The sequence below is a fragment of the Rhinopithecus bieti genome, unplaced genomic scaffold, assembly GCF_001698545.2.
Source record: "Rhinopithecus bieti isolate Rb0 unplaced genomic scaffold, ASM169854v2 scaffold_32955, whole genome shotgun sequence".
Taxonomy (NCBI): domain Eukaryota; kingdom Metazoa; phylum Chordata; class Mammalia; order Primates; family Cercopithecidae; genus Rhinopithecus; species Rhinopithecus bieti.
The window spans coordinates 1,234,200-1,257,812 of NW_016814423.1; the positions used below are offsets into that span (position 1 = coordinate 1,234,200).

Below are 23,613 nucleotides of genomic sequence, written 5' to 3' on the forward strand. Positions count from 1 at the left end.
CACACGTGGTCCTCTATTCACGCCAACTTTTGAGTTTCGACACAAACTAGTAGGAAATGTAGAGCCCAGAAAGATCATGTCAGAGAACTTGACAAGACGGTGTAGATATGGTGGGGGGTAGGGGATCCCAATTTTCAACCATATTTTGGTAGAGAGTTTTTTTTCAAAATCCAACAATAAAACTATTGGCTTCTCTAAATGCATTTCCATATTAATATTAATTTTAAAATTTCAACAAGTTTTATAATTTTCACTTGTAAGATAAGCTGGGAACCCAAAATTGTCAAAAGAGGAATAAAAAATCTTACTGCACAATCTTTATAGGCGTTTTATTTTAAAGCACCTTTTAAAATCTTAACAGTGGGTTTCTAAAAAGAAAACAGTAAAATAAAAGAGGGAACAAACTGGCAAGGTTAAAGTACTCCTTTACACACACACACACACATCACTTTCATGCCAGGATGACTGGCAGCATTGGCAAATAATGTCATCTGATGAAAGGATGGGTGAAACTATCACTTATAGTGTTTATAGAAACCTAAAATACTAATGTTTCTGCTAAGAAATTAGTTTGGGGAAATCAAAAAGCTACCAATAGCTGAACTATGAAAATGAAACTGATTTTAAAAACAGGAAAGACCAAAACTCTACTAGAAATTTAAAAAAATCAGCCTCAATTTTATTTTCTGATGTCAGACTAGTTATTAATTAGATACCATTTGTTTGCAAAGAAGCAAAATTATAACTCTATCACTGGAACCTATCCTCAGCCACTTCAGTGCAGTTTCTAGCAGCACTATTTGGATACAAAAAGAATGTGGTCAGACAATGCCCCTGAAAACCCCATGGTTAGACCTTCCTTCAAATACATGTTCTTAGGGTCTTGACACACTACACATATGTACAGAAGAATAAATGAAGCTAGAATTTTGACAGAGATTACAAAAGTATGAACTATATACAACGAGTGATAACCCAAAGCACTTAGAAAGCTATATTTACTTGCCTCCCAACTGACTGACAATGTTAATATTCACTATTCAAATTTTATCCTAAACATCTTTATTGGCTTGTTCCCCTCCCCAAATACTAAAATATACTAGTTTGGGGTTTGCTCTATGCATTTTCCAAGAGCCAATCAAACAGCGACTTGCATCTCTCCTCACTGGAAGCTTTTTCCATCACTTCATAGTACTGAAGCACAGCCTGCAGGAGGTCTCCCACTTTCCATCCTTTCTCTTGTAATTGTTTTGAAAGCTAAGAACGAAGGAAAGATGTGTCAAACATTAACCAAAAACAATTTTATAACAAAGCTTTTATTTTAGCTGAAACTAAGAATCCTGCTGTTTACAATTAAACAGTTTCCTAATTATAACAACAAGGTCTTCCCCTCTAAACCGCTACCCCTTTACCCAAATGAAACATTTTCCCTTCTTCCGCTATATAAACACATCTCCTCCAGAGAATGACACTTTGGGATCGCTGGAGACAAAGCTCTACAAACCTCACCAAGCAAATAGCGTGGGAGTGCAGAGGCTGAGTTTCTACAGGAAATTCTTCACCTAACTAAATACAACTGCCACACCCTCAATTAGAACATAAAATAAAGACAATGTCAAGCTCAATAAACAGTTGTGGATTTTCCTTCCACAACATATAGTGTGGTATTTTTCTGGAATACACACTCTAGCCTCAATGGAAACATGGCTTTGTAAGTTAAAAAATGTTAAATGTTTCAACATACATACATATATACATAAATACAGGTTTAAATAAATCCTGTTGTCCCACTCATGACATGCCTTTGTTCATTTCTTTTTCTACTAAGTTCTGTAAAAGCTCTTAAGTTTTGAAAGATCTGTAAGTTAAATTCTGAAAAACTAATTTTGTGTTAACATATATATGCTTAACCTTTTTAAAAACAGCTTTATTGAGATAAAACTCACATAACATACAATTCACCCAAAGTCTTAGTCAATGGTTTTCAGTATGTTCTCCAAGTTGAATGCAACCATCACCACAATGAGAATATTTCTACCACACCAAAAGGAAACTTCCAATAAAGAAAGTTATGCAACAAAAACCTTAAGACTGTAAACTGAAAATCTTGACTAATAAGGTACTTGGCACATAGTAAGCATCTTGTTTAAACTTTTATCGACTTTTAATTATGACAGTTTCTCATATGAATGAAATTGGATTATCAGAGAAAGAGATATATTATTAGGTACAAGTATTAATCAATTAAATACAGAGAACAATTCAACTTTTTCATAGGAACACACACAATGCTTATTAATAGCATCTACCTTTGAGAGCTTAGTGTTATGCCAGGCATTAGACTAAGCATTTTTTTAACATTATATTTAATCCTCATAAACCCCTGTAAGGTAGATTCTATATTCATTTGCATAGTACAGTTAGGGGCAATGAGACAGACTGGTGAACCTGCCTCTGGTTACCCTGCTAGAAAGAGGCAGAGCTGATGTCTGAACCCAAACTGTTGGATACTACAGTCTAAGCATTTAACCACTCTGCCATCACCAGGCATCTTGTTAGACCAACCACATGACAAGAACATCATCTACTGTTAAATGTATACTAACTCTCTATAAGGTAGGTACTTACTAGCATAAACTCCTTATTTGCAGAGTCATGAAAATAAAGTTCTGCAACTTCAGCCTCAGAGGCAATGAGCCATTGAAGAATAATCCTTAGCTGGGGGTCTACCGTGCGTGGCTCCATGTCAATATTCGTAATTAGCAGTGTCTTTCCATCTTGCCCCAAACCTAATATTTAAATGTAAACAATATAAAGTAAAACTCATCAATTTAACTCTCAATACTCTGGTTGTCAAGTAGATACAAATATTTTCCCTTTCTTAGGATTCTAATGAATGGTGAAAAAACACCCATCTTTTTCTAACCACACCATAACCTCAACTAAAACTTTTAAAGGGCAAAATAATGTAAAACAAAGGAACAACTTTGATCATTTATTGATTGCAAAAATATAAAACACCATTTTAACGTAATGAATTCAAGTTCTATAAATACCATAATTTGATATAAATTATGACCAACGGGTTACAGAGAAAATAAAACTATAAAGCTATCATTACAATTAAAATGAGGCTGGGCATGGTGGCTCAGGCCTATAATCCCAGCACTCTGGGAGGCCGAGGTGGGCAGATCACTTGAGGCCAAGAGTTCAAGACCAGCCTGCCCAACATGGTGAAACCCCATCACTACTAAATATACAAAATCCAGCCAGGCGTGGTGGCACATGCCTGTAGTCCCAGGTACTCAGGAGGCTGTGGCACAAGAATCACCGGAACCCAGGAGGCAGGGGTTGCAGTGATCCGAGATTGTACCACTGAACTCCAGCCTGGGCAATGGAGCAAGACTGTCTCAAAAAACAAAACCCCACAAAAAAAATCTCAAAGAAGAGCAGCAACATTTGTGCAGCACATATTCCATCCTAAGTATTGTTCTAAGCTCTTTATATGTACAAACTCCTTTAATCCTCACAACCACTCTATGACGTAGAAACTATTATCGTATCCATTCTACAGGTGAGAGATCTGAGGCAAAGAGAGCCCCAGAGTCCTCCAGTGGGGAAGTGGCTGAGCCAGGACATTTACACAGGCAGTCTAGCTCCATGCTCTTAATCACTCATTCTTCAGACAAAACTGGGGGGAAATGCCATATGCAACCACTTACACCCAAAGCCGGATCAGGGAATTTTCTGGTATACTCTTAAGTATCAAGATTATCTCTAATTTATTTTCTTTTTTTATGGTACTTTTGTTTTCATCACAAAGAGGGATCCATCTCTGTTGATGGAAATAATGACTTGTGGGCCAGTATCATGCATTTAACATTCCTGCTGCTTAATGATACCTGAGCAATACGGAGTGCTGAGACCAGGACCCCTCCACCCCTTAACACACACAAGAGGTGAGCACCAGGGCATGCTGGCAGACATCATGCCAATATGTACCAGTAATGGAAAGACTGTTGACAGATGTCTCTGATTCTCTGCTACAGTTTGCAGGCCATTCTAGACCACTATTAATTATTTTCAGGATTTGTGTTGGTCCCTAATTTTTAATTTAAAAGATTCGGTCCACATTACTCTCTAAAAATAAATGTATTGTCTTTTCCCTCCCCTCTCTCAAACACTCTCAATCAAAATAGGTTTGGTACACCATGGTACAAGGCATGGTCTCTGGGCCTTTTGCAATCCTGCGGAGTTCAGGGGCTGGAAGCTAAATCACCCCACTGCTTCTTTACACTGCTGGTGTTTTCTCAGTTCAGGACTCCTGGTTGCCTGGCCTACAAGAACCTTCAAACGGCTCTCTCTTTAGAGAAGCCACTAACAATTAATGAAAAGGGGAGGGACTGACATCCTGCAACTACAAAATTTTTTTTTTTTTTAAAGAAGTTTGTTGCCTTAGGATTTCCATAATTTTGAGTCTTTCTATAAATCCAGACCAATCTATCTCCTAATTTACCAATCTCTAACAAATTTAAAGTTGGCTGTAACTTTCTATATAATGAGAAATACCTATAATCTCAAAAGCTCAGTAATGACATATCAACATATAATTTATCTCCTGTTTCTACCTACTCACAAAAGAAATCCTTAACAGCCTGATTAGTGCCAAAAGTAATATTTTTCAAAATAAATTTCATATTTACATTAACTTGTATCTTTTTTCTTAATCATTCCTCAGTAAAGCTAGTTAAGCAATCGCTAGTTCATTAGAGAATACTTACCGCATGCATTTATACCATGTATAGCCTTTGGAATAACTGTTCACAGGTGTTACTTGAGAAAAGGCACAGAACTTTTATAAACAAAGTCAACACTTTTTTATTGAACAAGAATGAAACAAATATTGCAGTGGGGAATATCAATATCAAATATCAATAACACTAAAAATATTGCCCCATCTCAACTTTGTATCTGATGAGAAAAATTGACTTCTAGAAGCCCTATATAAAGAATGTCTACTTACAGAGACATTAAAACTAAAAAAATAATCTTAAGTCTGAAGATTGCAGCTTAAAAATTGGGATGTGACTTCCCTAAACAAGGTTAAAACTAATTGAAAATTCAGGTGTCATAAAGTAAATTTTGAGAAATTCTTTTTAGCTATTTTCTGTTTGCCTGCTTCTAGAGAAGCAATTTTAAAACATCACTAGTTCAAAACAAGTATCTCAAAGAGTACAAATACTTTTATAAGTGCCACTTTATAGAAGACATTATTGGTATTTTCAAAATTAAGAAAAAATTAGACTTTTAGAAAAAAATTCAACAACCATCTGAATATAATGAAAACTCAGCTTCAAAGTAAAGTTTCTAAATTCACTCAGATGAATAAACTCAGATATTTTAACATATGAATTAAGGATTACAAACCATGGTCCAAAACTCTGTGGCCAATGATATCTAGTACTGACATACTTGGAACTATGTTCATTAAGGAAGAATCTGAATATTTTCTTCAAATATGTGTATGTGTGAGTGAAGCACTGGAACTGGGGGAGGGAAGAAGAATTAACTTAGAAATATCTTTTAAACAAGATAAGTAAAAATATTACTGACTCACGTGAGTTTGACATGAAACCCTAGTTCTACAAGTTACCAGTTTGGAAGGAAAATAATATGCCATAGTTATAATAACTTATGAGTAAGAATTTTAGCTTTTATATTTTGAAAATAATTATGTGGAGAGATTGTAATTAATTTATCTCAAATAATCAAATAATTCTCATCAAGTATTCCTTTTTTTTTTTTTTTTTGAGTCAGAGTCTCTGGCTCTGTCACCCAGGCTGGAGTGCAGTGGCATGCTCTCGGTTCACTGGAACCTCTGCCTCCCAGGTTCAAGCGAATCCTGTGCCTCAGCCTCTCGAATAGCTGGGATGACAGGCGCCCACCACCATGCCCAGCTAATTTTTGTTTTTTCAGTAGAGATGGGGTTTCACCATGTTGGCCAGGCTGGTCTCGAACTCCTGGCCTCAAGTGATCCACCCACCTCAGTCATCCAAAATGCTGGGAATATAGGCGTGAGCCACCGTGCCTGCCCAGTATTTCTTTATACCAATGACAATTTCATTAGTGTAGCAATCAAATAAAACTACTCAGCGAAGGATCTAAAAGTGGACCAACAAAATTAGTTCAAAAATACCCTGATTTATAATGTTTTACACAAATAACCCAGAGCCTATCTGACAAAAATGCATAAAGACTCTTCTAGGAAACCTTATACAAAAGACATGCCAACAATTTGAAAAACAAATCAAATTACCTTCTACTTCATCCTCATGCTCTTCATCTTTATCATCTGGTCCATCACTTATGAATAAAATAGCAGAAGCAGTTACAAAAAAAACTTTAATTAATAATGGTATCAAAACAAATTTTTAAAAATGTGGTAATGAATGTTACAATATGACATATGACATTTAGAAACGGGAGAAATGACAATTAAAAAAGGAAGCTTTGCTTCTCACATCATTTCATGTTAAAATCTGAATTGCAAATGATCCCTAAAGTTATCAAAACCAAGAAATCCTACCTTACCATGATATATATAAGTGCTATGTAATTTCATAATATTATTCAATTTAAAATCATTTAAAGTTGAAATAGTTTACTAATTTAATGTAGCATTTGAATCTCACAAAATGCCAGGAATAATTTGTTAATGGTTTAGCTGATGCAATTTATGTATTTTTTTAATACAGTAAAAACACTTTTTACCTATACTTTTCTTATACATAAAATAAAATCACATACAAAAATAAAACATAACAAAAAAACCCAACAGAAATCCTGTAGGAAGCAAGCTCTTTTGAATGAAATAATTGGTTGAATGAAATAATTGGTAGAATGAAAAATAGCAAGCAGAGCAACACATGCATAACAGTGACACATTTTGCAATTAGATGTCAGTCATATCTTAGCATAGTTGAATTTTTTCATTAGATGTGAATTCATCAAGCAGAATCATGTCAAAATACAGGAGAAAAGCAGGTTGATATATACTGGCACTGTAACCCACATTCTTTGAAGAAAATGACATCATGCATTAGTGGTGACAGACTCATCAGTTTTTAAGTTTCTAGACTGGACCAACCTGTCTGATGTTGGAAAGGATAAATTGTCCTCATACAAATCTCCTTCTAAACCAAGACTGCTCCAGCTACTGCTGTTACCATTACTGCCAGAGGAAGAAAAGAACAGAGCTGAACTAGAAAATGAATAGTAGAAAAGACCTTTGTTTTCCTTGGAACAGCTTCTGTCCTTGATAACTGCAGATGTTCTGAAGCTGTCACAATGAAAGGGAACATCCAGAGTGGAGAGAGACCATCACTGCTACTCTAAACGGGGCCTGACAAGTTCAGAGATTCGGGAGTTTTTTCTTCTTCTCAATAGATCATGAAAATTATCTAAACTTGTATTTTACAGATTAACAGAATGGCTTTTAGGACAGCAAATGAATGCATGAATTAATAAGTTTCACAGGAAAGTTAATGTCTTAAGACCAATCTTGAACTCTAATTTGTGAAATACCAATACCTTTCAATTTGGATAAAGTTAAAAAAAAAAACAGGTTAACATTCTCTCAGGTCTTTAGATAGTGCAAAGCAGTGACAGGTTTGGGTGAGGGGATGTCGGGGGAGATGGGACGGAAGGCTCTAAGACATAGTCCCAAACAGACCTTTTCTAACTATTTGGGCAAAACATGTTTCAGATTTTAAAATACTATTATGTCAATGATCTTCATTTCATATATTATGTATAATTCAGTATGTATAATTCACCTCCAAGTAGGTGGCAAATAACAAACATTTTCTTCAGAATACAGCTAGAATAGCCAAGACTTAATCAAGCATTACACTTGTCTAGTTGGTCAGTCACAAATACCACATACAGATAACGTCTTATACTACCTAATCAACTGAAGAAGAAAGCAACTATTTTTTAAAACTGCAGCAAAGCAATTTTTAAAAAAAGCAACCATGTTCAGAAATAAAATAAAATTCAAATTTTCAGATTAAAACCCTCGGCATGCAATTTAAAATTCTAATCATTTCTAATTATTAAACATTAGTAAGCACATTAGTTGGCAGTGATAAGCAGCTATTTTTCCCAATATTAGGCTAGGCAATTATAAAAAGTAATATTTATACAAACCAAAATTTTGGTTCTAAAAAAGTAAACATAAAATCATTTCATGTACATCAGTAAATGCTGATATGGTTACCAAAGAAAGGTGATTACTTCAAGTTCTAAAAAACTTCCAAGCAATCTCAAATAATTTGCATAGTTATATTCACTCTAACATCATCAAACTGTCACAAATCATATGTATTAGAGAGTAAAAATGAAAACTGAGCAGGGTCTTTTTAACATATGTTCAAACAAATATAGCTCTATTATAAAACTGTTCAAACCCATGTAGTTCATTGTCAGATAAACTAAAAATAAGAAAATATACAAATAAAGAATGGACAGACAGCTGTGAGCCAAGGAGAAAAAGAAAATTAGTCATCTCAAACACTCTATTTATTTCTATTAATAGAAAGATTATAGCAAAGAAAAAATATATAAAATTTTACCCATCATAATGATTCTTCCACTTAATAATAAAAATCCATCACCTACCTATTACATAAATATTAAAACAAAACAGCTAAACGAAGTAAAGACCAAAATTCAAATTCTCTCTAACCTTATCCCTCCTCCCTCTTTGTGCCTCCAAATGGGTATTTGAAGTCATTCTTCATAAAATGCCACTTCTAACTAGATGACTGTATACATTTTTCATCTAACCAGGACACTTTTTTAAATGAAAGGCCTCACCATTAATAATTACAACAGAACAGAAGTAAGCCAAACTATCCTAAGTGGGAAGTATGATCACCCTATATTAACCCAACATTAAAAAAACTTAATTTCTTCACTAAAGAGTTTTCCTGCTTCACTCTTGAAACACTACCCTGCTTCCATCATTTTCTTTTATGTCTTTTCATATTTCCTATGTCTAGCACAGGAGTACTCCAGCCAGTGGTATAAGTACTGCAGTGGTCCAGTACCTGCTTATCAAGCATGCAGATTCTCAGGACCCTCCACTGACTTCATACATCTTCATCTCTGGAGGTGAGACCCTGGAAACTGTATATGCAACAAGCATACCACCAATCCTGGATGAGCCCTGTGATCTTTTTCTCTGTGCCAGAACCTTAATGCCATGCGGCATTACATTAAGTCACATTACAACTGTGGTCAGTGGAAACACAGGTCTTTTTCTGACAAAATGCCATTAAGCCAGGTTTGCTCCCCATTTAAGTTCAAATATTAATCATTAATTTTCTGAGCCTAAATGCATTTATCCATGTTAAACATAATTATTTTAACCTCAGCCTGATTTGGTCTTTTTAACCTTTGTTCTGTTCATGGGATTCTTTTTTCAGCCTGTGTTGAATCACCCACAAATAGGTATTCCACATCATTAATAAATAATGCAAAGGAGGAGAACTAAGGACAGAAACTGGTAAGATGATTCCTTTTTTCTCATCAAATTAGATAACATTCAACACAGAGTTGTTCAACTGACTACAAGTCCTCTTAATGCTGCTAGCCTCTACCCACACCTCAGTCTCCCATTTTAACGCCAGGACTTCCTAGACAACACTGTCAATCCCACTGAAATCCTAGAAGCCTGTGTTTCTCAAAATGAGAGAAGAAACTAAATGTTAGTCGCCTTTTCTAGATAAAGTTATGGAAAATGGCCAAATCGTGATTTGTGACATTGCCCCCACTTGCTTCTACTAGTTTTAAACACTATCTTTTTGGACTTAGATTTTAAGAAATATTGGTGGTGTATATAGTACCATAATAAACTATGAAATATATTTTACAAAATATTAATATTTCCAGGTTAATCCAAGCATCAAACAAAATTCTCCAAGATTAAGTGTTCTATCAGGTGAAAAGCCATTTCCTTTCCTTATGCTACCTCATTCCCTCTTCCAAGAGTCGCCTTCCCTCCCGCACCTAGTTTGCCATTTCCAGGGGCTAAGTTCAACTGATGGTTCACAGGTCCTTTCCACACATGCCTGAAACTAGCAGTATGCTGAAAACCCTTTCCTCCCTCAAGACTCCGCTACAAATGGTATCTATTATTTCCAGTTATCAGTTAATGTGGATAAAGAGTTATAGAATTGTATAGGTCAGAAAGGCCTTTAGGTAGAGGTTAAGACTATAAGAAACAACTGTCTCATAATTAACAAAACATTTCAAACACCCCTGTTATGAACAAAGTTAACTAAGAAAAGTTATATATGAGGTAAGTGCCTTGTGCTACACAAAATCATATTTTTATAATGGCTTTGACTTATGTATTTTCAATCATTCAAGTATAAGTGTTCCAGGTCATTTTGTTCCTAACAGCAGGACAAGTAAGGACTCTCGCCCCACCAAAAAGATACTATTTCAACTAATATCAGGAAAATTACAGGGTTATTTTGATGCCTTTTACAGATAACTGTCCTTTTCTTGTTCTTTAAAAAAAAAAAGGACGCTTTTAAAGTGAAAAAAAATATTTTCCTCAGAAGTTCATAAAAGTTCGGGAGAAGCTTAAAACGAATAAATTAAATGTATGCAATATTTTCAAATCAACTATTGGCACACCCAAATAAAATTAGCTGGGCTACTTACTGTATTAAATAAGTATTAAAAACAATTAGAAATACATTGTGAATAATAAAATACATGTTGAAAGTAATAGCATATTTTCAAATTTAGAATTTTAAAATAATAATGTAAATTTATAGCTCACTTCTGAGATCTGAGGACCTAAATTACACAATTATATGCAAAAGTGTACTTACCTTTCACTGAGATGATGAAAACTGCTGCTTTCATCTTGGTGTTCATCTTCAAAACTTAAATTAGACCAGCTACCAGTGCTGTCATCACCAATACTGAGGTTCATCTGCTGGCTACCGACAGACTCAGCTGACTGAAAGTCTTCTATTTCTTTTGAACTAAAAAGAAGAAAAAAAGAAAAAAAAATCAAATTGAAAGCATCCCAGATTCTGAACTTACAAGACTATCAATTTGATGATAAAGATGATAAAAACAAGAAATGGTATTCAGAGTCAGACCAGTGGCTCATGTAATCCTTTATTTGAGTGCCAATAAAGAGACTGTAGGATAGAGTATTAATTTCAAAGTTAACTGAGGTACCCACCAACAGCCATAACTTAGTTAATCTCCAGTGGATTTATCCCTAGGGCATTACTTCTCTAAATTCTATTTAAAGCAGTTCATTTTTCAACTGAGATACTACGGGGAGTACAAGTTCCTAAGTTTATCATCTGCTTTGTAAAACAATACTTTTATTTATATTAAAGGAGTCTCTTTCTAGCTTTAAGAACAAAAAAGTAGTTCAAGAAATTCTAGTATTGTCAATCAAACCTGTATTCAAACTAATCAAATCTCTCCAAGATTTTGAGTACAGATCATAACCCCTTTCATTTTTCTCAGTAAGAGGCATTTATACTTTTATTCCATCACCACAAGAAAGTCCATTCACTGCTCAACTATTTTAATTGCCCCACTACATTTTATGTTCAACAAAGTAGTCCAAAGTGATGTTTTCATAAAAAGAAAAAACGTCACTCTTCTGATCAAAGCCTTCCGATGGCTTCCCACCAATCCAAGTAAGAGCCCAAATCCTTAAAACATACTGCCTGTCCCCTCTTATAACATCCATCTGAACTCCTACTATTCTCCCTGGTCCACTCCTCCCACTTCAGCAACACAAGCCTCTCTGTTGTTTCCCAAACATTCACAGTCCCACCCCTATGCCTGGAAATCTGTTCTCTGTGACTCCATGACTTATTCTCACTTCACCTTTGGTTTTTGGCTCAAATATTACTTTGCCGGTATTGCTTCCCCTGCTACCTATTCAAAACTGTACACCAGCCCTAACGGCCACCGCCACTGTCACCACCAGCACTCTCTAACTCCCTACCTTGCTTTATTTTTCCCCCAAAGCACTTACCACTATGTGTCATACTATATATTTTACTTACCTATTATCTTATTCCACTATAACATAAGCACCAAGAGAATGTAGATTTTTGCCTGTTTTACTTACTTTCGTATCGCAGTGCTATCCCCAGAATAGCCCCTGAATTGCCCCCCATTTTTTCAGCTATTCTAATTTTGTAAGATACAGAATGATACCGAGCATTCCAAGCATAGGCACATTATAGTTCTGAACCGTAATAGATTACTACTTTGGTTTTTTTGAATACTATTCCTAGTATGTGCCACATTCTCATGGTTTTTGGCTGAAATGACCCAAAGGATGAGTTCCAGAGCAGAGTTTTTAATGACCGTGAGGTTATTCTGGCTTGGAATGATAGCTCAGAATATAATTGTTTTGTTGGCTAAAAATGCACTACCAGCCAGGTACGTGGCTCATACTTGTAAACTCAGCACTTTGGGAAGCTAGGGCGGGATGACTCTTGAGCTCAGGAGTTCAAGATCAGCCTGAGCAACAGTGAGATCTCATCTCTACAAACAACAAACAAAAATAAAAAAGTACTATCACATAATTTCTCACTTGCATTCACATGCCACTTCTCCATTAGAGTTTGTGAAATATTTATGGTCATGTTCATGAATCAAACAAAAAAGGGACATCAAGTGAAAAAACCCAAATAATATCCTTAAAGAATAATTCATCTGAATGAATCTCTTTTCAAGCTTGAAAGACAGATTTAACTTTATAAATAAAAAATGTTAAACAGTAAACTCTACACACTAGAGTCAACTTCCCTTAGTCAGTACTTGCAAAACCCTAGCACAATTATGAAGGAGAGAAGCAGAAGAATTACTCCAGCCTTAATAAAAAGCTGAAAGTGGGCAGCACTAGCTTACAAGGAAGAACTTTAGGGGCTATCTACTCACCCAATTCTAAGAAGGAAAAGTGGAAATTACTGAGAAAACCAATGAGAAAGGCATTTGCTAGCCCCTGAGAGTGATGTCTGAAAAACTTCAGAGGACAGTCTCTTTTCCTCCCGTGAGGCTGGGAGGAAAGGGGGATGGGGCCATAGGGCAGACAGGACTGGACTGAGGAGTAAAAAGTAAAATAGCCTGAAGCAACCTGTAAGAGGAAAATTATTTCAATTGTTAAAAGGCCTTATTACCTACTCATGAGAATATTTATTAACCATTTATTATGTTTATCATCATACTAGGAACTGGTATGTAGTGAACAAGAAAATGTGGATCTAGGACAGAGGTTCACAATTGTTTTCTATAAGGGGCATGATATGGTTTGGCTCTGTGTCCCCACCCAAATCACATCTCAAATTGTAACCCCCAGGGAGGGACCTGGTGGGAGGTGACTGGATCATGAGGGCAGCCTCCTCCATGCTGTTGTCATGACAGTGAGGGAATTCTCATGAGAGCTGATGGTTTTATGTGTCTGGCAGCTCCCCCCTCTCTCTCCTGCTGCCTTGTGAAGAAGGTACTTGCTTCCCCTTTGCCTTGTGCCATGACTGTAAGTCTCCCGACGTTTTCCCAGTCATGCAGAACTGTGAGTCAATTAAACATCCTTTGTTTATAAATTACTCAGTCTCAGGTAGTATCTTTATAGCAGTGTGAAAATGAACTAATACAGGCCAGATAGGAAATACATAGGTACTGCTGGTCATACAGCCTCTGTCCCAACTACTCAACTCTGCCATTATAGCCCAAAGGCAGCCACAGAAATATGTAATTGAATGAGCATGGTTGTGTCCCAATAAAACTTTATTTATAAATACTGAAATTTGAATTTCATATAATTTCCAGGTCACAAAATATCATTTGATTTTTTTTCAACCATTAAAAAAAAAACCATGAAATCTGTTCGTAGCTTGCAATCCATACAAAAACCACCAGTAGGCCACATTTGGCCCACAGACTGTAGTTTGCCAACCCCTGGTCTAGTAGAAAGAACGCTGCCTGATCAGGGCAAACAGAGACCTCTCCTAGTTCACCAGAAACCTACAGCATCTCTCATCTCAAGTAGATGCTATGAAGCAACTGGATTCAAGAATCCTGACCAAGCTGTATCTCCCTGTTTTCAGATGGATAAGAAAAGAGGCAGACCATGTCATGGCTTTGACAGAAGCTACTCAAAAATCTGGAATATCATGTGACTCAATTAAATTCCACCTCAACTTAAAGCATTTTCTCTTTCCAGCAGGACTTACAAATATCATCCTATCAACTAATAACACAAGTTGGTCCTGATATCTTCTCTAGGACAAAGAATGTTTAAAGTGAAAAATTGTAAGTTGTTATTAAAGAATCACTGAGCATGGCTGGAAACAGTGGCTCATGCCTGTGATCCCAGCACTTTGGGAAGCTGAAGTGGGCAGATCACCTGAAGTCAGGAGTTTGAGACCAGCCTGTCCAACTTGGTGAAACCCTGTCTCTACTAAAAATACAAAAATGAGCTGGGCGTGGTGGTGGGTGACTGTAATCTCAGCTACTAGGGAGGCTGAGGCACAAGAATCGCTTGAACCTGGGAGGCAAAGGTTGCAGTGAGCTGAGATTGTGCCACTGTACTCCAGCCTGGGCAACAAGTGTGAGACTCCATCTCAAAAAAAAAAAAAAAAAAAAAGAATCACTGAGCACAAGAGATAACTACTGAAAAACAGGACACCGTAGGACTACCAGAAAGAACTGTCCCCTTAGATTGTGAACTAATCAAGAGAAATGGTGTAAGTATGTAAACAATTTTCGCTTTCTTCCTCAGAGCAGTTTGATTAAACCATGGTCTTTATAAGAAAACTTACCCTTGTGAATGAAGAAAGGTGTAAAAAATTTAATCTCACAATAGTAAATTAATATGGTAATATTCTACATTTACTATAGGATAGTCCCCCCTTATCCCTGGGGGATATGATCTAAGATACCCAGTGGATGTCTGAAACTGCAGATAGCATCAAGCCCTGTACATACCAGGTTTGTGGATCTGATAACTGAGATACCTTCTAAGTGACTAACAGGTGAACAGCACATGCAGTGTGGATAAACTGGACAAAGGGGTCATTCACATCCCGAGACGGCGTGAGATTTCATCATGCTACTCAGAACATGCAACTTAAAACTTATGAATCGTTTACTTCTGGAATTTTCCATTTAATATTTTCAGATTGAGGAAAGCAAAATTGAGAATAAGGGGGGACTACTATATAAAATTCTCTAGCTATTTAATTCAACTTTACCTACTTCATAGCTCTATGAACTTGGATAAAGTGATTATTTTCTCCAACTCTCATTTTCCAGCCCTGTAAACGGGTAACACCTTCCCTCAAAAGGGATCAGGGGACCAAAATATATAAAAGTCATGTGTAGAATATGAAACAATACATAAATGCAATAGGAAAAATTTTTGTTTATGTAGGGTTAAAAATAATCATTCCTTTATGAACAGGACCTAAGACATATAGGATCACATTTAACTTGTTCATTTATCGTTAACAAGCAAAAGAAATGTGAAACTTACCTGCTAACAGCATGCCCAACATTTGTGACAGCTGCTGTCATGATTTCTGTGGCAAGGCTTTCAGCAAAGCTGGCACCCTCCTGTCCGATCCCACTGTCGGCTGCCATGCTGACACTGCTCACCTCTCGCTCAGCTTTTTCAATGGCTTCAGCAACTATCTTCTCAGCAAGCACTGCCTTCTTATCAAGATTAACATGAATCTGAGGGACATTGAGATGAAAAATCCTAGATTTCTGATAGTGGCTGCTAAATTTTGGATTAGAAGCTGGCTTACTACTGGCGAGAGAACCCTGTCTGAAAAAGTTCTGAGATGAATTTCCAGTGCAATTGTGGAGTTCTTTAAGGTCACAATATCTGCAAGCTTGACCTGTAAGAGGCGACAACTTTTCTGCATAAGTGACCCTGTCTGCTGATTTTGTGGTCTCAGACACTCGTAACACTGCAGATCCTAGAGTTAGCTCTAGAGTGTCATCCACTACTTTTTTGGCATACTGTTCTACAGCTTGAACAATATTGTCTCCACAACCATATCCATTTAAACTGCCAGTGCTGTGGTAAAACCTGTGACTTTGTGAGGAAGGCTGAAGAGACTTAGGCAATTCTGGTTTAACATGACTCTCTTTATCTCCTTCACATCCGGATTTTTCAAACAAGCAAGAATCTGTTAAGGATTTTGGTAGGCCAACTAGAGAGGCTGTCAGCTCTTCTTTAGCATCTTTTGTTATGCTGTGAACGAAAGAGGCTGAAAAACTATACAGTTCAGAACACTCATTTCTATACGGATCCAGGGTCCTTTCGCAAGTTTGATTTTTACAAAAGTAATCTTCATTTCTTTTACTTTGTCTTTTTTTGTCTGCTTCTTGGTGGTGCTCTTTATTTGAAAACATTAACAGTTCATTTGTTTTCACTTGTGAACTTGGCACAGGGAACATTCTTGAATTGCACTGCACTTTGGTTGTCTTAGCTGCTTCCTGTAATCCTGATTTAACAGATCGATAGGCAAGTCTATTAGCATACTGATCCATTATCAACTCAGTATTACCACCTTCTTGTTTTAGTATCTGAATAATATGACCTGCATATTCGTCTGTCACACTTTCACAGCTGGGATACTTATACGTCAGACCTGACATACAAGAACTTGGTGGTAATGAAAGAATAAACGGATCCACTTCTCTTGGGTGCGCTACAGCCTCTATATCCAACTTGTCTTCTACTTTATAATCTTGGTCACCATCAGCATAACAACTGTTCTTCTTTTGCTTGAAAAGCATACAACTTCGAACTTTTGCTATTTTCTCAGCTTCTGTAATGACTTCTGCTGCCAGATCACCTGCAAAACTGCACAATGTTTTCAAATTTTCATCTGAGGGGTTTAAGAAAGTAGGTGACACACTTCTTTGACTTTGCATATTTAAGCAAGGGTTTTTAACCTTGGGTTCTTGAATTATTTTATTATCTAAATGGGAAGCTGCCATCTCAGTTGCAAGAGAAAGGATGTGTGTAGCTAATGCTTCTGCAAACTGAACCTTCTTCCCTGAGTGCTCTGACTTCACATCCACTTCAGGGAGCTCTCCATTTTCACTACTCTCAACTTCTTCAGAAAGAGATCGCATGAGTTTCAACATGAACTCTTCTTTTTCTATAGTATTTTGTTCATTCTCAGACAAACTACCAACAGATGAGTTGTGTGGAGTAGAAGGAGGTGTAGCAGGTGCAAACTCTTTGGCTAATTCTCCTTTGAGCTTTTTTGTTAATTTCTTGATATCCCATTCAGAACTGGCCTGGGATGGTACTAGAGGAGTTGATGGAGGAGTATCAGGTATTACATTTCTGTCTCTGACTTTCTGTTTATCTTCCACATGCAAGCCATCTACACAGGTAAGTGCTGTAGATGAGAAAGTATGTGAATGAGGAAAGGGGTTTTCCTGTCCAAAAGACAAGGACTCAAGTGATGTATTATTCAAGTTACGCTTTTTCAGTGGTTGATCCTTAGCAGGTTCCTTCAAGTCAGATCTCTGACCTGTCACAGCTGGACAAGATGGCAGTGTCTCTAGGGAGGATCCATGAACCATAGAAACTTTACATTCTGGAACACAATCCTTTCCAGCTGAAAGTGAGCAGTGAGTTAAGTGATTGTGAGAGCCAGTAAATTTGGGTGACTTTTCTGGTGTCAACTGTGATTCTTCTCCAGAAACAGGCAAGCTTTCCTCGTATACTGCATTTTTATCTATATTTAGGATCACTGATTTGCTCTTATCTATGGAATGTTTAATAATAGATTTAGATAACTGGTCAGCAAACATGTCCTTATTGCTACTAGCTTCACTGCACTGCAGCATTGCCTGACCACAGTGGGAAAATGGAGGGGTTTTCCCCTTTATTGATTTAGTTAAATAATCTGTACGTTCATCAACCATTTTTGTAACTTCCAATGATGTCACTGACTCTAAAGTTTCATTTACTATCGTATGCACCATTGCTGCAGAAAAGTTGCTAATAATTGCAGGATCACTTGGTAATTTTGAGGAACTCTGCATTTCAAGATCATCATTAGTTGGTTTAAAATCATTCTGGTTACCTGGATTGTGTTCTGAAGGTAAACAAATATTTCTGAGACAAGCTGCTTTTTCTTCTCTGTTTTTTGTGGCAATATGCACTTGGGTAGAATTACCACTCGAATTACTATCATCAGGTGACAGATGAGCCTTTGCCTGACATGCAGTAGATGAAATATGATATGGGAGAAGGGCACTTCCTGCCAAGGGCACTGGTATAGAAGTAACAATTCCAGAAGTACAAAACAAGGCCTGCTGCACTGTGTATTCCTTTTTATATTCCTGCACTGGTTTTGTCACCATAATTGCTTGATTGTGAAAAGAAGAGGAAAACGTGACAGCCTGTGTCGATGGCACTACACTTTCTGCACTCACATACTTGATATTATCCGTAGAGACACTAACTGCTGCCTTTGTTGTAAAGGTCACATCAACTTGTGATAGCTCAATGAACGCTTCCTGTATCACAGATTCAGACAAATCTTTTGCATATGACTTCACTACTTTGTCTTCAAAGTCAAATGATCCACACTGTGGAGATGCAGGCGTTTGAGGATACGAAAACTGACACACTTCCATGATGCCTTCAAAAACAAGCTCTTCAGCAAGATCTGCAGCAAACCTAGCAACCGTGTTTGTGAATATCTGCTTCTTTACATACTGTAAATCTTTTAAGGCATTTGATAAAGCTTCACTCACCAAAAAGTTAGCCAGGCCACTAATGGCACGTTCTTTTAGTGAAAATGCACGCTGCCTTCTCAGCTCATTAAATGCCATCTGAAAAACAGATGATGTCAATTTGACGGCTAAGTGGCACAACGCATTGGTACATGAAGAGACTCCTTTCTGTAAGTCTTTAAACGCACTGCCAAAACTTTTTTCCACAAGATCTGCTGCAAATTTTTGAATGCTATCTTTAATCATTAAGGATTTATTTTTAGATTTATTTTTTTGATCAAGGTTTCCATGCTTAAAAGTTATAGTTTTATTTTCTCCATGTTTAATACTGATAATATTTGATAGGGCATCAGTGTGCTGGGTATGAAGAACTGAGCCTAGTACTTCACATGATACGTTATTTGCATAATCTTCATAGGTGTAATAAATAGAATCAAGATTTTCATGAATCCTATCTCCACCAATATCTGTTTGGCAAAAACATTCAGCTGGAGTACAGCCTCCAAGAGGACTAAAAGCAGAGGATCGAATAGGACTAAATAAACCACTATCTTCCCCCGAGGCCTTCACTGGGCGAGGAGAATCCGGAGCATCACACAGGTTACCATATGGAGATTCCGGTTTACGAGGAGTTGGCTTTCTAACATTAGCTGGGAGAGCTGGACGATCAAACTTGAATTTTTGAGGATTCATACATGATTTTCCATGTTTGTGCCCTTTCTTCTGCGATGACTTCCCTATGACAGGATCTTTGTTAAACAGGCAAGTCTCTAAAGTTTGTTCTAGTTCATCAAACTGATCAAAACTATCAAAAAATTCACTTACTTCTGAGTCTGAATCCTCTACATCATCTTTCATTACAGGAATTTTAGGCAGCTCAAGTTTTGCTTTTAAGCTTTTTTGATATCCCTCTTCATCCAAGAAAATAACAGGACTTGGACTTGAACATTCTGATTCAGATGAGTAGGCAGGAGAAGACGAAAAAAATGTTTTCTGTAAATCGCTATCTTTATCTGAAGCATTAGATGACCTATAGAAACTCCTTTGGGTCCAAGGCTCTGAAATGGATGTTGTGACTGACGTTTTCACAGAAGGTAGTTCTTTAGGTCCCAGGACATTCACTGAGGAAGTTGAGGGTTTAGCCAATGACTTCTGCTGTCCAGAGCTAATGAGAATCTTTAAATCATGGGTTTCTAAATGATGACCAGTAACTGTCTGGGAAGCAGCATCACACTGGTTCCTTAGTGCAGTAATGTTCATTCCTATAGGAAAAGAATGAAATGGTGCCATTATTCTTGAAAAAACTTTTTGGAAATTAATTTAAATCCATGGAATAAACTGACTTTATTTATTTATTTATTTATTTTTTGAGACGGAGTCTTGCTCTGTCGCCCAGGCTGGAGTGCAGTGGCCGGATCTCAGCTCACTGCAAGCTCTGCCTCCCGGGTTCACGTCATTCTCCTGCCTCAGCCTCCTGAGTAGCTGGGACTACAGGCGCCTGCCACCTCGCCCGGCTAGTTTTTTGTATTTTTTAGTAGAGACGGGGTTTCACGGTGTTAGCCAGGATGGTCTCGATCTCCGACCTCGTGATCCGCCCGTCTCGGCCTCCCAAAGTGCTGGGATTACAGGCTTGAGCCACCGCACCTGGCCAACTGACTTTAAACATATAATATTTATGTGTTTCTAAACTATATTGTTTAACAGAAAGATTCACCCAAGTAACATATGAAAGTAAATATACAGTCCCAGCTACTCGGGAGGCTGAGGCAGGAGAATGGCGTAAACCCGGGAGGCGGAGTTTGCAGTGAGCTGAGATCTGGCCACTGCACTCCAGCCTGGGTGAAAGAGGGAGACCCCTTCTCAAAAAAAAAAAAAAAAAAAAAAAGAAAGTAAATATACTTTTTATACACTAATTTCAGTTTACTCTATGTCTAGGGATACCTGGTCTGTGGGATGTTCTGCATGCTGTCACACATGTTAGAAAAATTACTGTGGAGACTCCCAGCTAACTTCCAAAATTTGAACCTACGAATGTTCCAGACACTTGATGTAATCAGTGCGTGAACAGCACCAACTAAATAAAACCTGAAATAAGCAAAACTGAAAACCAGATTACAGTGAACTTAAAAATCATAAGGAATTTCCTCAGGTAATCAGAAAAAAAGTTAAAAGGTTTAAATTGAATCAAATCTCAACATAAATTTCAATTGAACAAGTCTGCCTTAAAATTTTCAGAACTGAAAAACTTTAATTCCCTATTTTAGGAAAAGTCTAATGAAAACAAACCATCATTATATGGCTTTGAAGTCTCTTCCTCTTCTAAGTGCTCAAAAGCAGTGACAAAGTCATCCTCTATGGATGACACGGACTGGTTAGTATCATCATCATCTTCATCAGTGGTCTCAAGTTGGTGCTTCTGATGCAAGAATGTATCCAAGGTGTACCTTATACCAGTAGCATATTTACTTAGGAGACTAAAGATAAAATCAATCCTAAGTTTTGGTGATGTAGGTGACACTCTCATGACACAAAGCATTCCAGAAGGATGACTCTTGGGAAAGATAAAAGATAATAAAAACAATTTTAATTTCAAATACAAAACATCATGAAGTAAAGCATAGATGTAAGACAATCTCAGAGGAAAAACAAACAAGAAATTCATGCATCCTGAAAAGCTCCTTGGTTTTATAATGTTTATATCTTTGTTCTTTTTCTACATTTTTCACTTTCCAGTCTTTTCTCCCATCTTCTTTTATCCAGGTATTCAAATTCTACCTAGTCTCCTGAAATGTTATACAACTTACTATCTATCCATTCCTTTGAGCAATTATGTTTTCCTGTATTACTGTACATTCCTGTGATTTTCCTTAATCATTCACCTATCTCACTAACTGTATTATAAATTTGGGGGCAGCAACCAAGTTCTATTTTCTTTTATTTTTAATCCCATTTTCCTGTAGTTTCAAGTATGATGCCATCTTCCTTCCTATCACAATTGTTAAAAGTCCACTCCTTTTATTTAAATTTCCCTAGTATTACAACTTACAATGTTTATAGCTTTAAAAATACAAGTCACCAGCTTTTCCCCCTCATACTATTTTTTTCAAGTAAATACTGATGAAATGATTTATTCAAAAAAACTAGAAATCAAATATAATAGCTTATCACTTCTTATATCCTAGCAAATAAAGCAAAGTAAATATGAATAAAGAACATAATTAAGGAAATGAGGCAAGCAGTTCTAGTTTTATTGGCAGACCTTATAAAGAACACAGCAATTTTTTTAAAACTAAAGTAAGTAATCCAAATTTTAAACCTTCTGGTTCAATTGTATATGTCTTATCTCTTAGAATGCAAAGCATTTTCTCTGATGCATTATCAACAAAATCATACTTGGTAAAGAACTAAATGCTGAATATTATAAAACTAACCACCTATAAGAAATGGTAACATTTTTATTTATAAAGAACACATCAGATGTCCACTTTACATGGAATTTTTTAAACCAGAAAATGAACTTAAGTACATTCTCTAAAGCATATAGCATAACATTTGTATAAATTTGAAATTGGCCATAATAGGGAAAAGTCACTATAGCTTATACAAAGGTACAAGTAATTCAAGAAATCCGGAAATAATAAATTTTCAGAAAAAAATAACATGTACTTGCATACCATCTACGGAACTTCGCAGTTGAAAAATGTAAGATATGATCAAAATTATTGTATCCTTCAGGGATGTCAATGCTTCATAAGTTAGATTTCTTATGAATCGTATTTCCTTGAGATACCATTTTAAAAAAAAAAAGTCATCCAAGCATTTAAAATTTAATCATCTTTATCAAATATAGTAAAATTTGCCCTAAAATCTCATTAGAAATTATCTACAAAAGTTACCTGATTTAGAGGATCACTGCTTATATCTGATGGTTTATTTATATTCTTCATACAAATAATTTCATTTTCATTTAGACTGCAGAAGTGAAGTGAATTCAGAAGATCTGGAAGTTCCAAAGAAACTGCAGCTAAATCCTAATTTAAAATAATAACAATAAATAACACTGTACAGTTGTTAAGATTCCTATAAGGTGGACCCTATCCAAAAACTGTAAGGTCTACTGGCTAGGAAATTTCCTGGTTCATAACAGTTAACATCTATAGTTTATTATTCACAGATAATTTTCAAAATTCAAAATAAAACATACTAAAATTATTATTATATATATATATTTTTTGAGACAGAGTCTCGCTCTGTTTCCCAGGCTGGAGTGCAGTGGCGTGATCTCGGCTCACTGCAACCTCCACCTCCCAGGTTCACGCCATTCACCTGCCTCAGCCTCCCAACTAGCTGGGGCTACAGGGCGCCTGCCACCACACCCGGCTAACTTTTTGTATTTTTAGTAGAGATGGGGTTTCACTGTGTTAGCCAGGATGGTCTCGATCTCCTGACCTTGTGACCCGCCCACCTCGGCCTCCCAAAGTGCTGGGATTACAGGCATGAGCCATCGCACCCGGCCAAAATATACTAAAATTATTAAATACTGGCTATCCCTGTAGCCTTTAAAATGTATTGATATCAAGCTATAAAAAATTTTACAGGGTACCTAACACATCCATGGCAATTAAGCATTTAATAGTTTTTAGTAATGTCAACGTATAGGTCTTACTTAACTTTATGAAATTTTTTTCATACAAAATTTTTGGCTAGAGAATGTACATCCTAAAAACTTGTTTTTAACCCTGTACAATATAATCCGTTTTTGTCTTTCCTCTCCAAGGTATTGTA

General features: G+C 36.6%; 1 protein-coding gene across 6 annotated transcripts in view; it reads right to left on the reverse strand.

Annotated features, from left to right (window-relative positions):
* Positions 1-314: 314 nt before the first annotated feature.
* Positions 315-23,613, reverse strand: part of AKAP11 (A-kinase anchoring protein 11) — a 49,728-nt gene continuing 26,429 nt past the window's right edge. For 5 of the 6 annotated variants that reach the window (XM_017850202.1, XM_017850199.1, XM_017850201.1 and 2 more), the window contains 8 exons: positions 22,725-22,859; positions 21,115-21,379; positions 15,593-20,090; positions 10,908-11,063; positions 7,148-7,231; positions 6,317-6,363; positions 2,629-2,789; positions 315-1,257 (listed from right to left, as the gene is read on the reverse strand). In XM_017850202.1, the coding sequence (XP_017705691.1) occupies positions 1,117-1,257; positions 2,629-2,789; positions 6,317-6,363; positions 7,148-7,231; positions 10,908-11,063; positions 15,593-20,090; positions 21,115-21,379; positions 22,725-22,859 (5,487 nt within the window). In that variant the 3' untranslated portion in view covers positions 315-1,116. The remainder of the gene's footprint in view (positions 1,258-2,628; positions 2,790-6,316; positions 6,364-7,147; positions 7,232-10,907; positions 11,064-15,592; positions 20,091-21,114; positions 21,380-22,724; positions 22,860-23,613) is intronic. The other variant, XM_017850204.1, reaches the window with a different exon arrangement.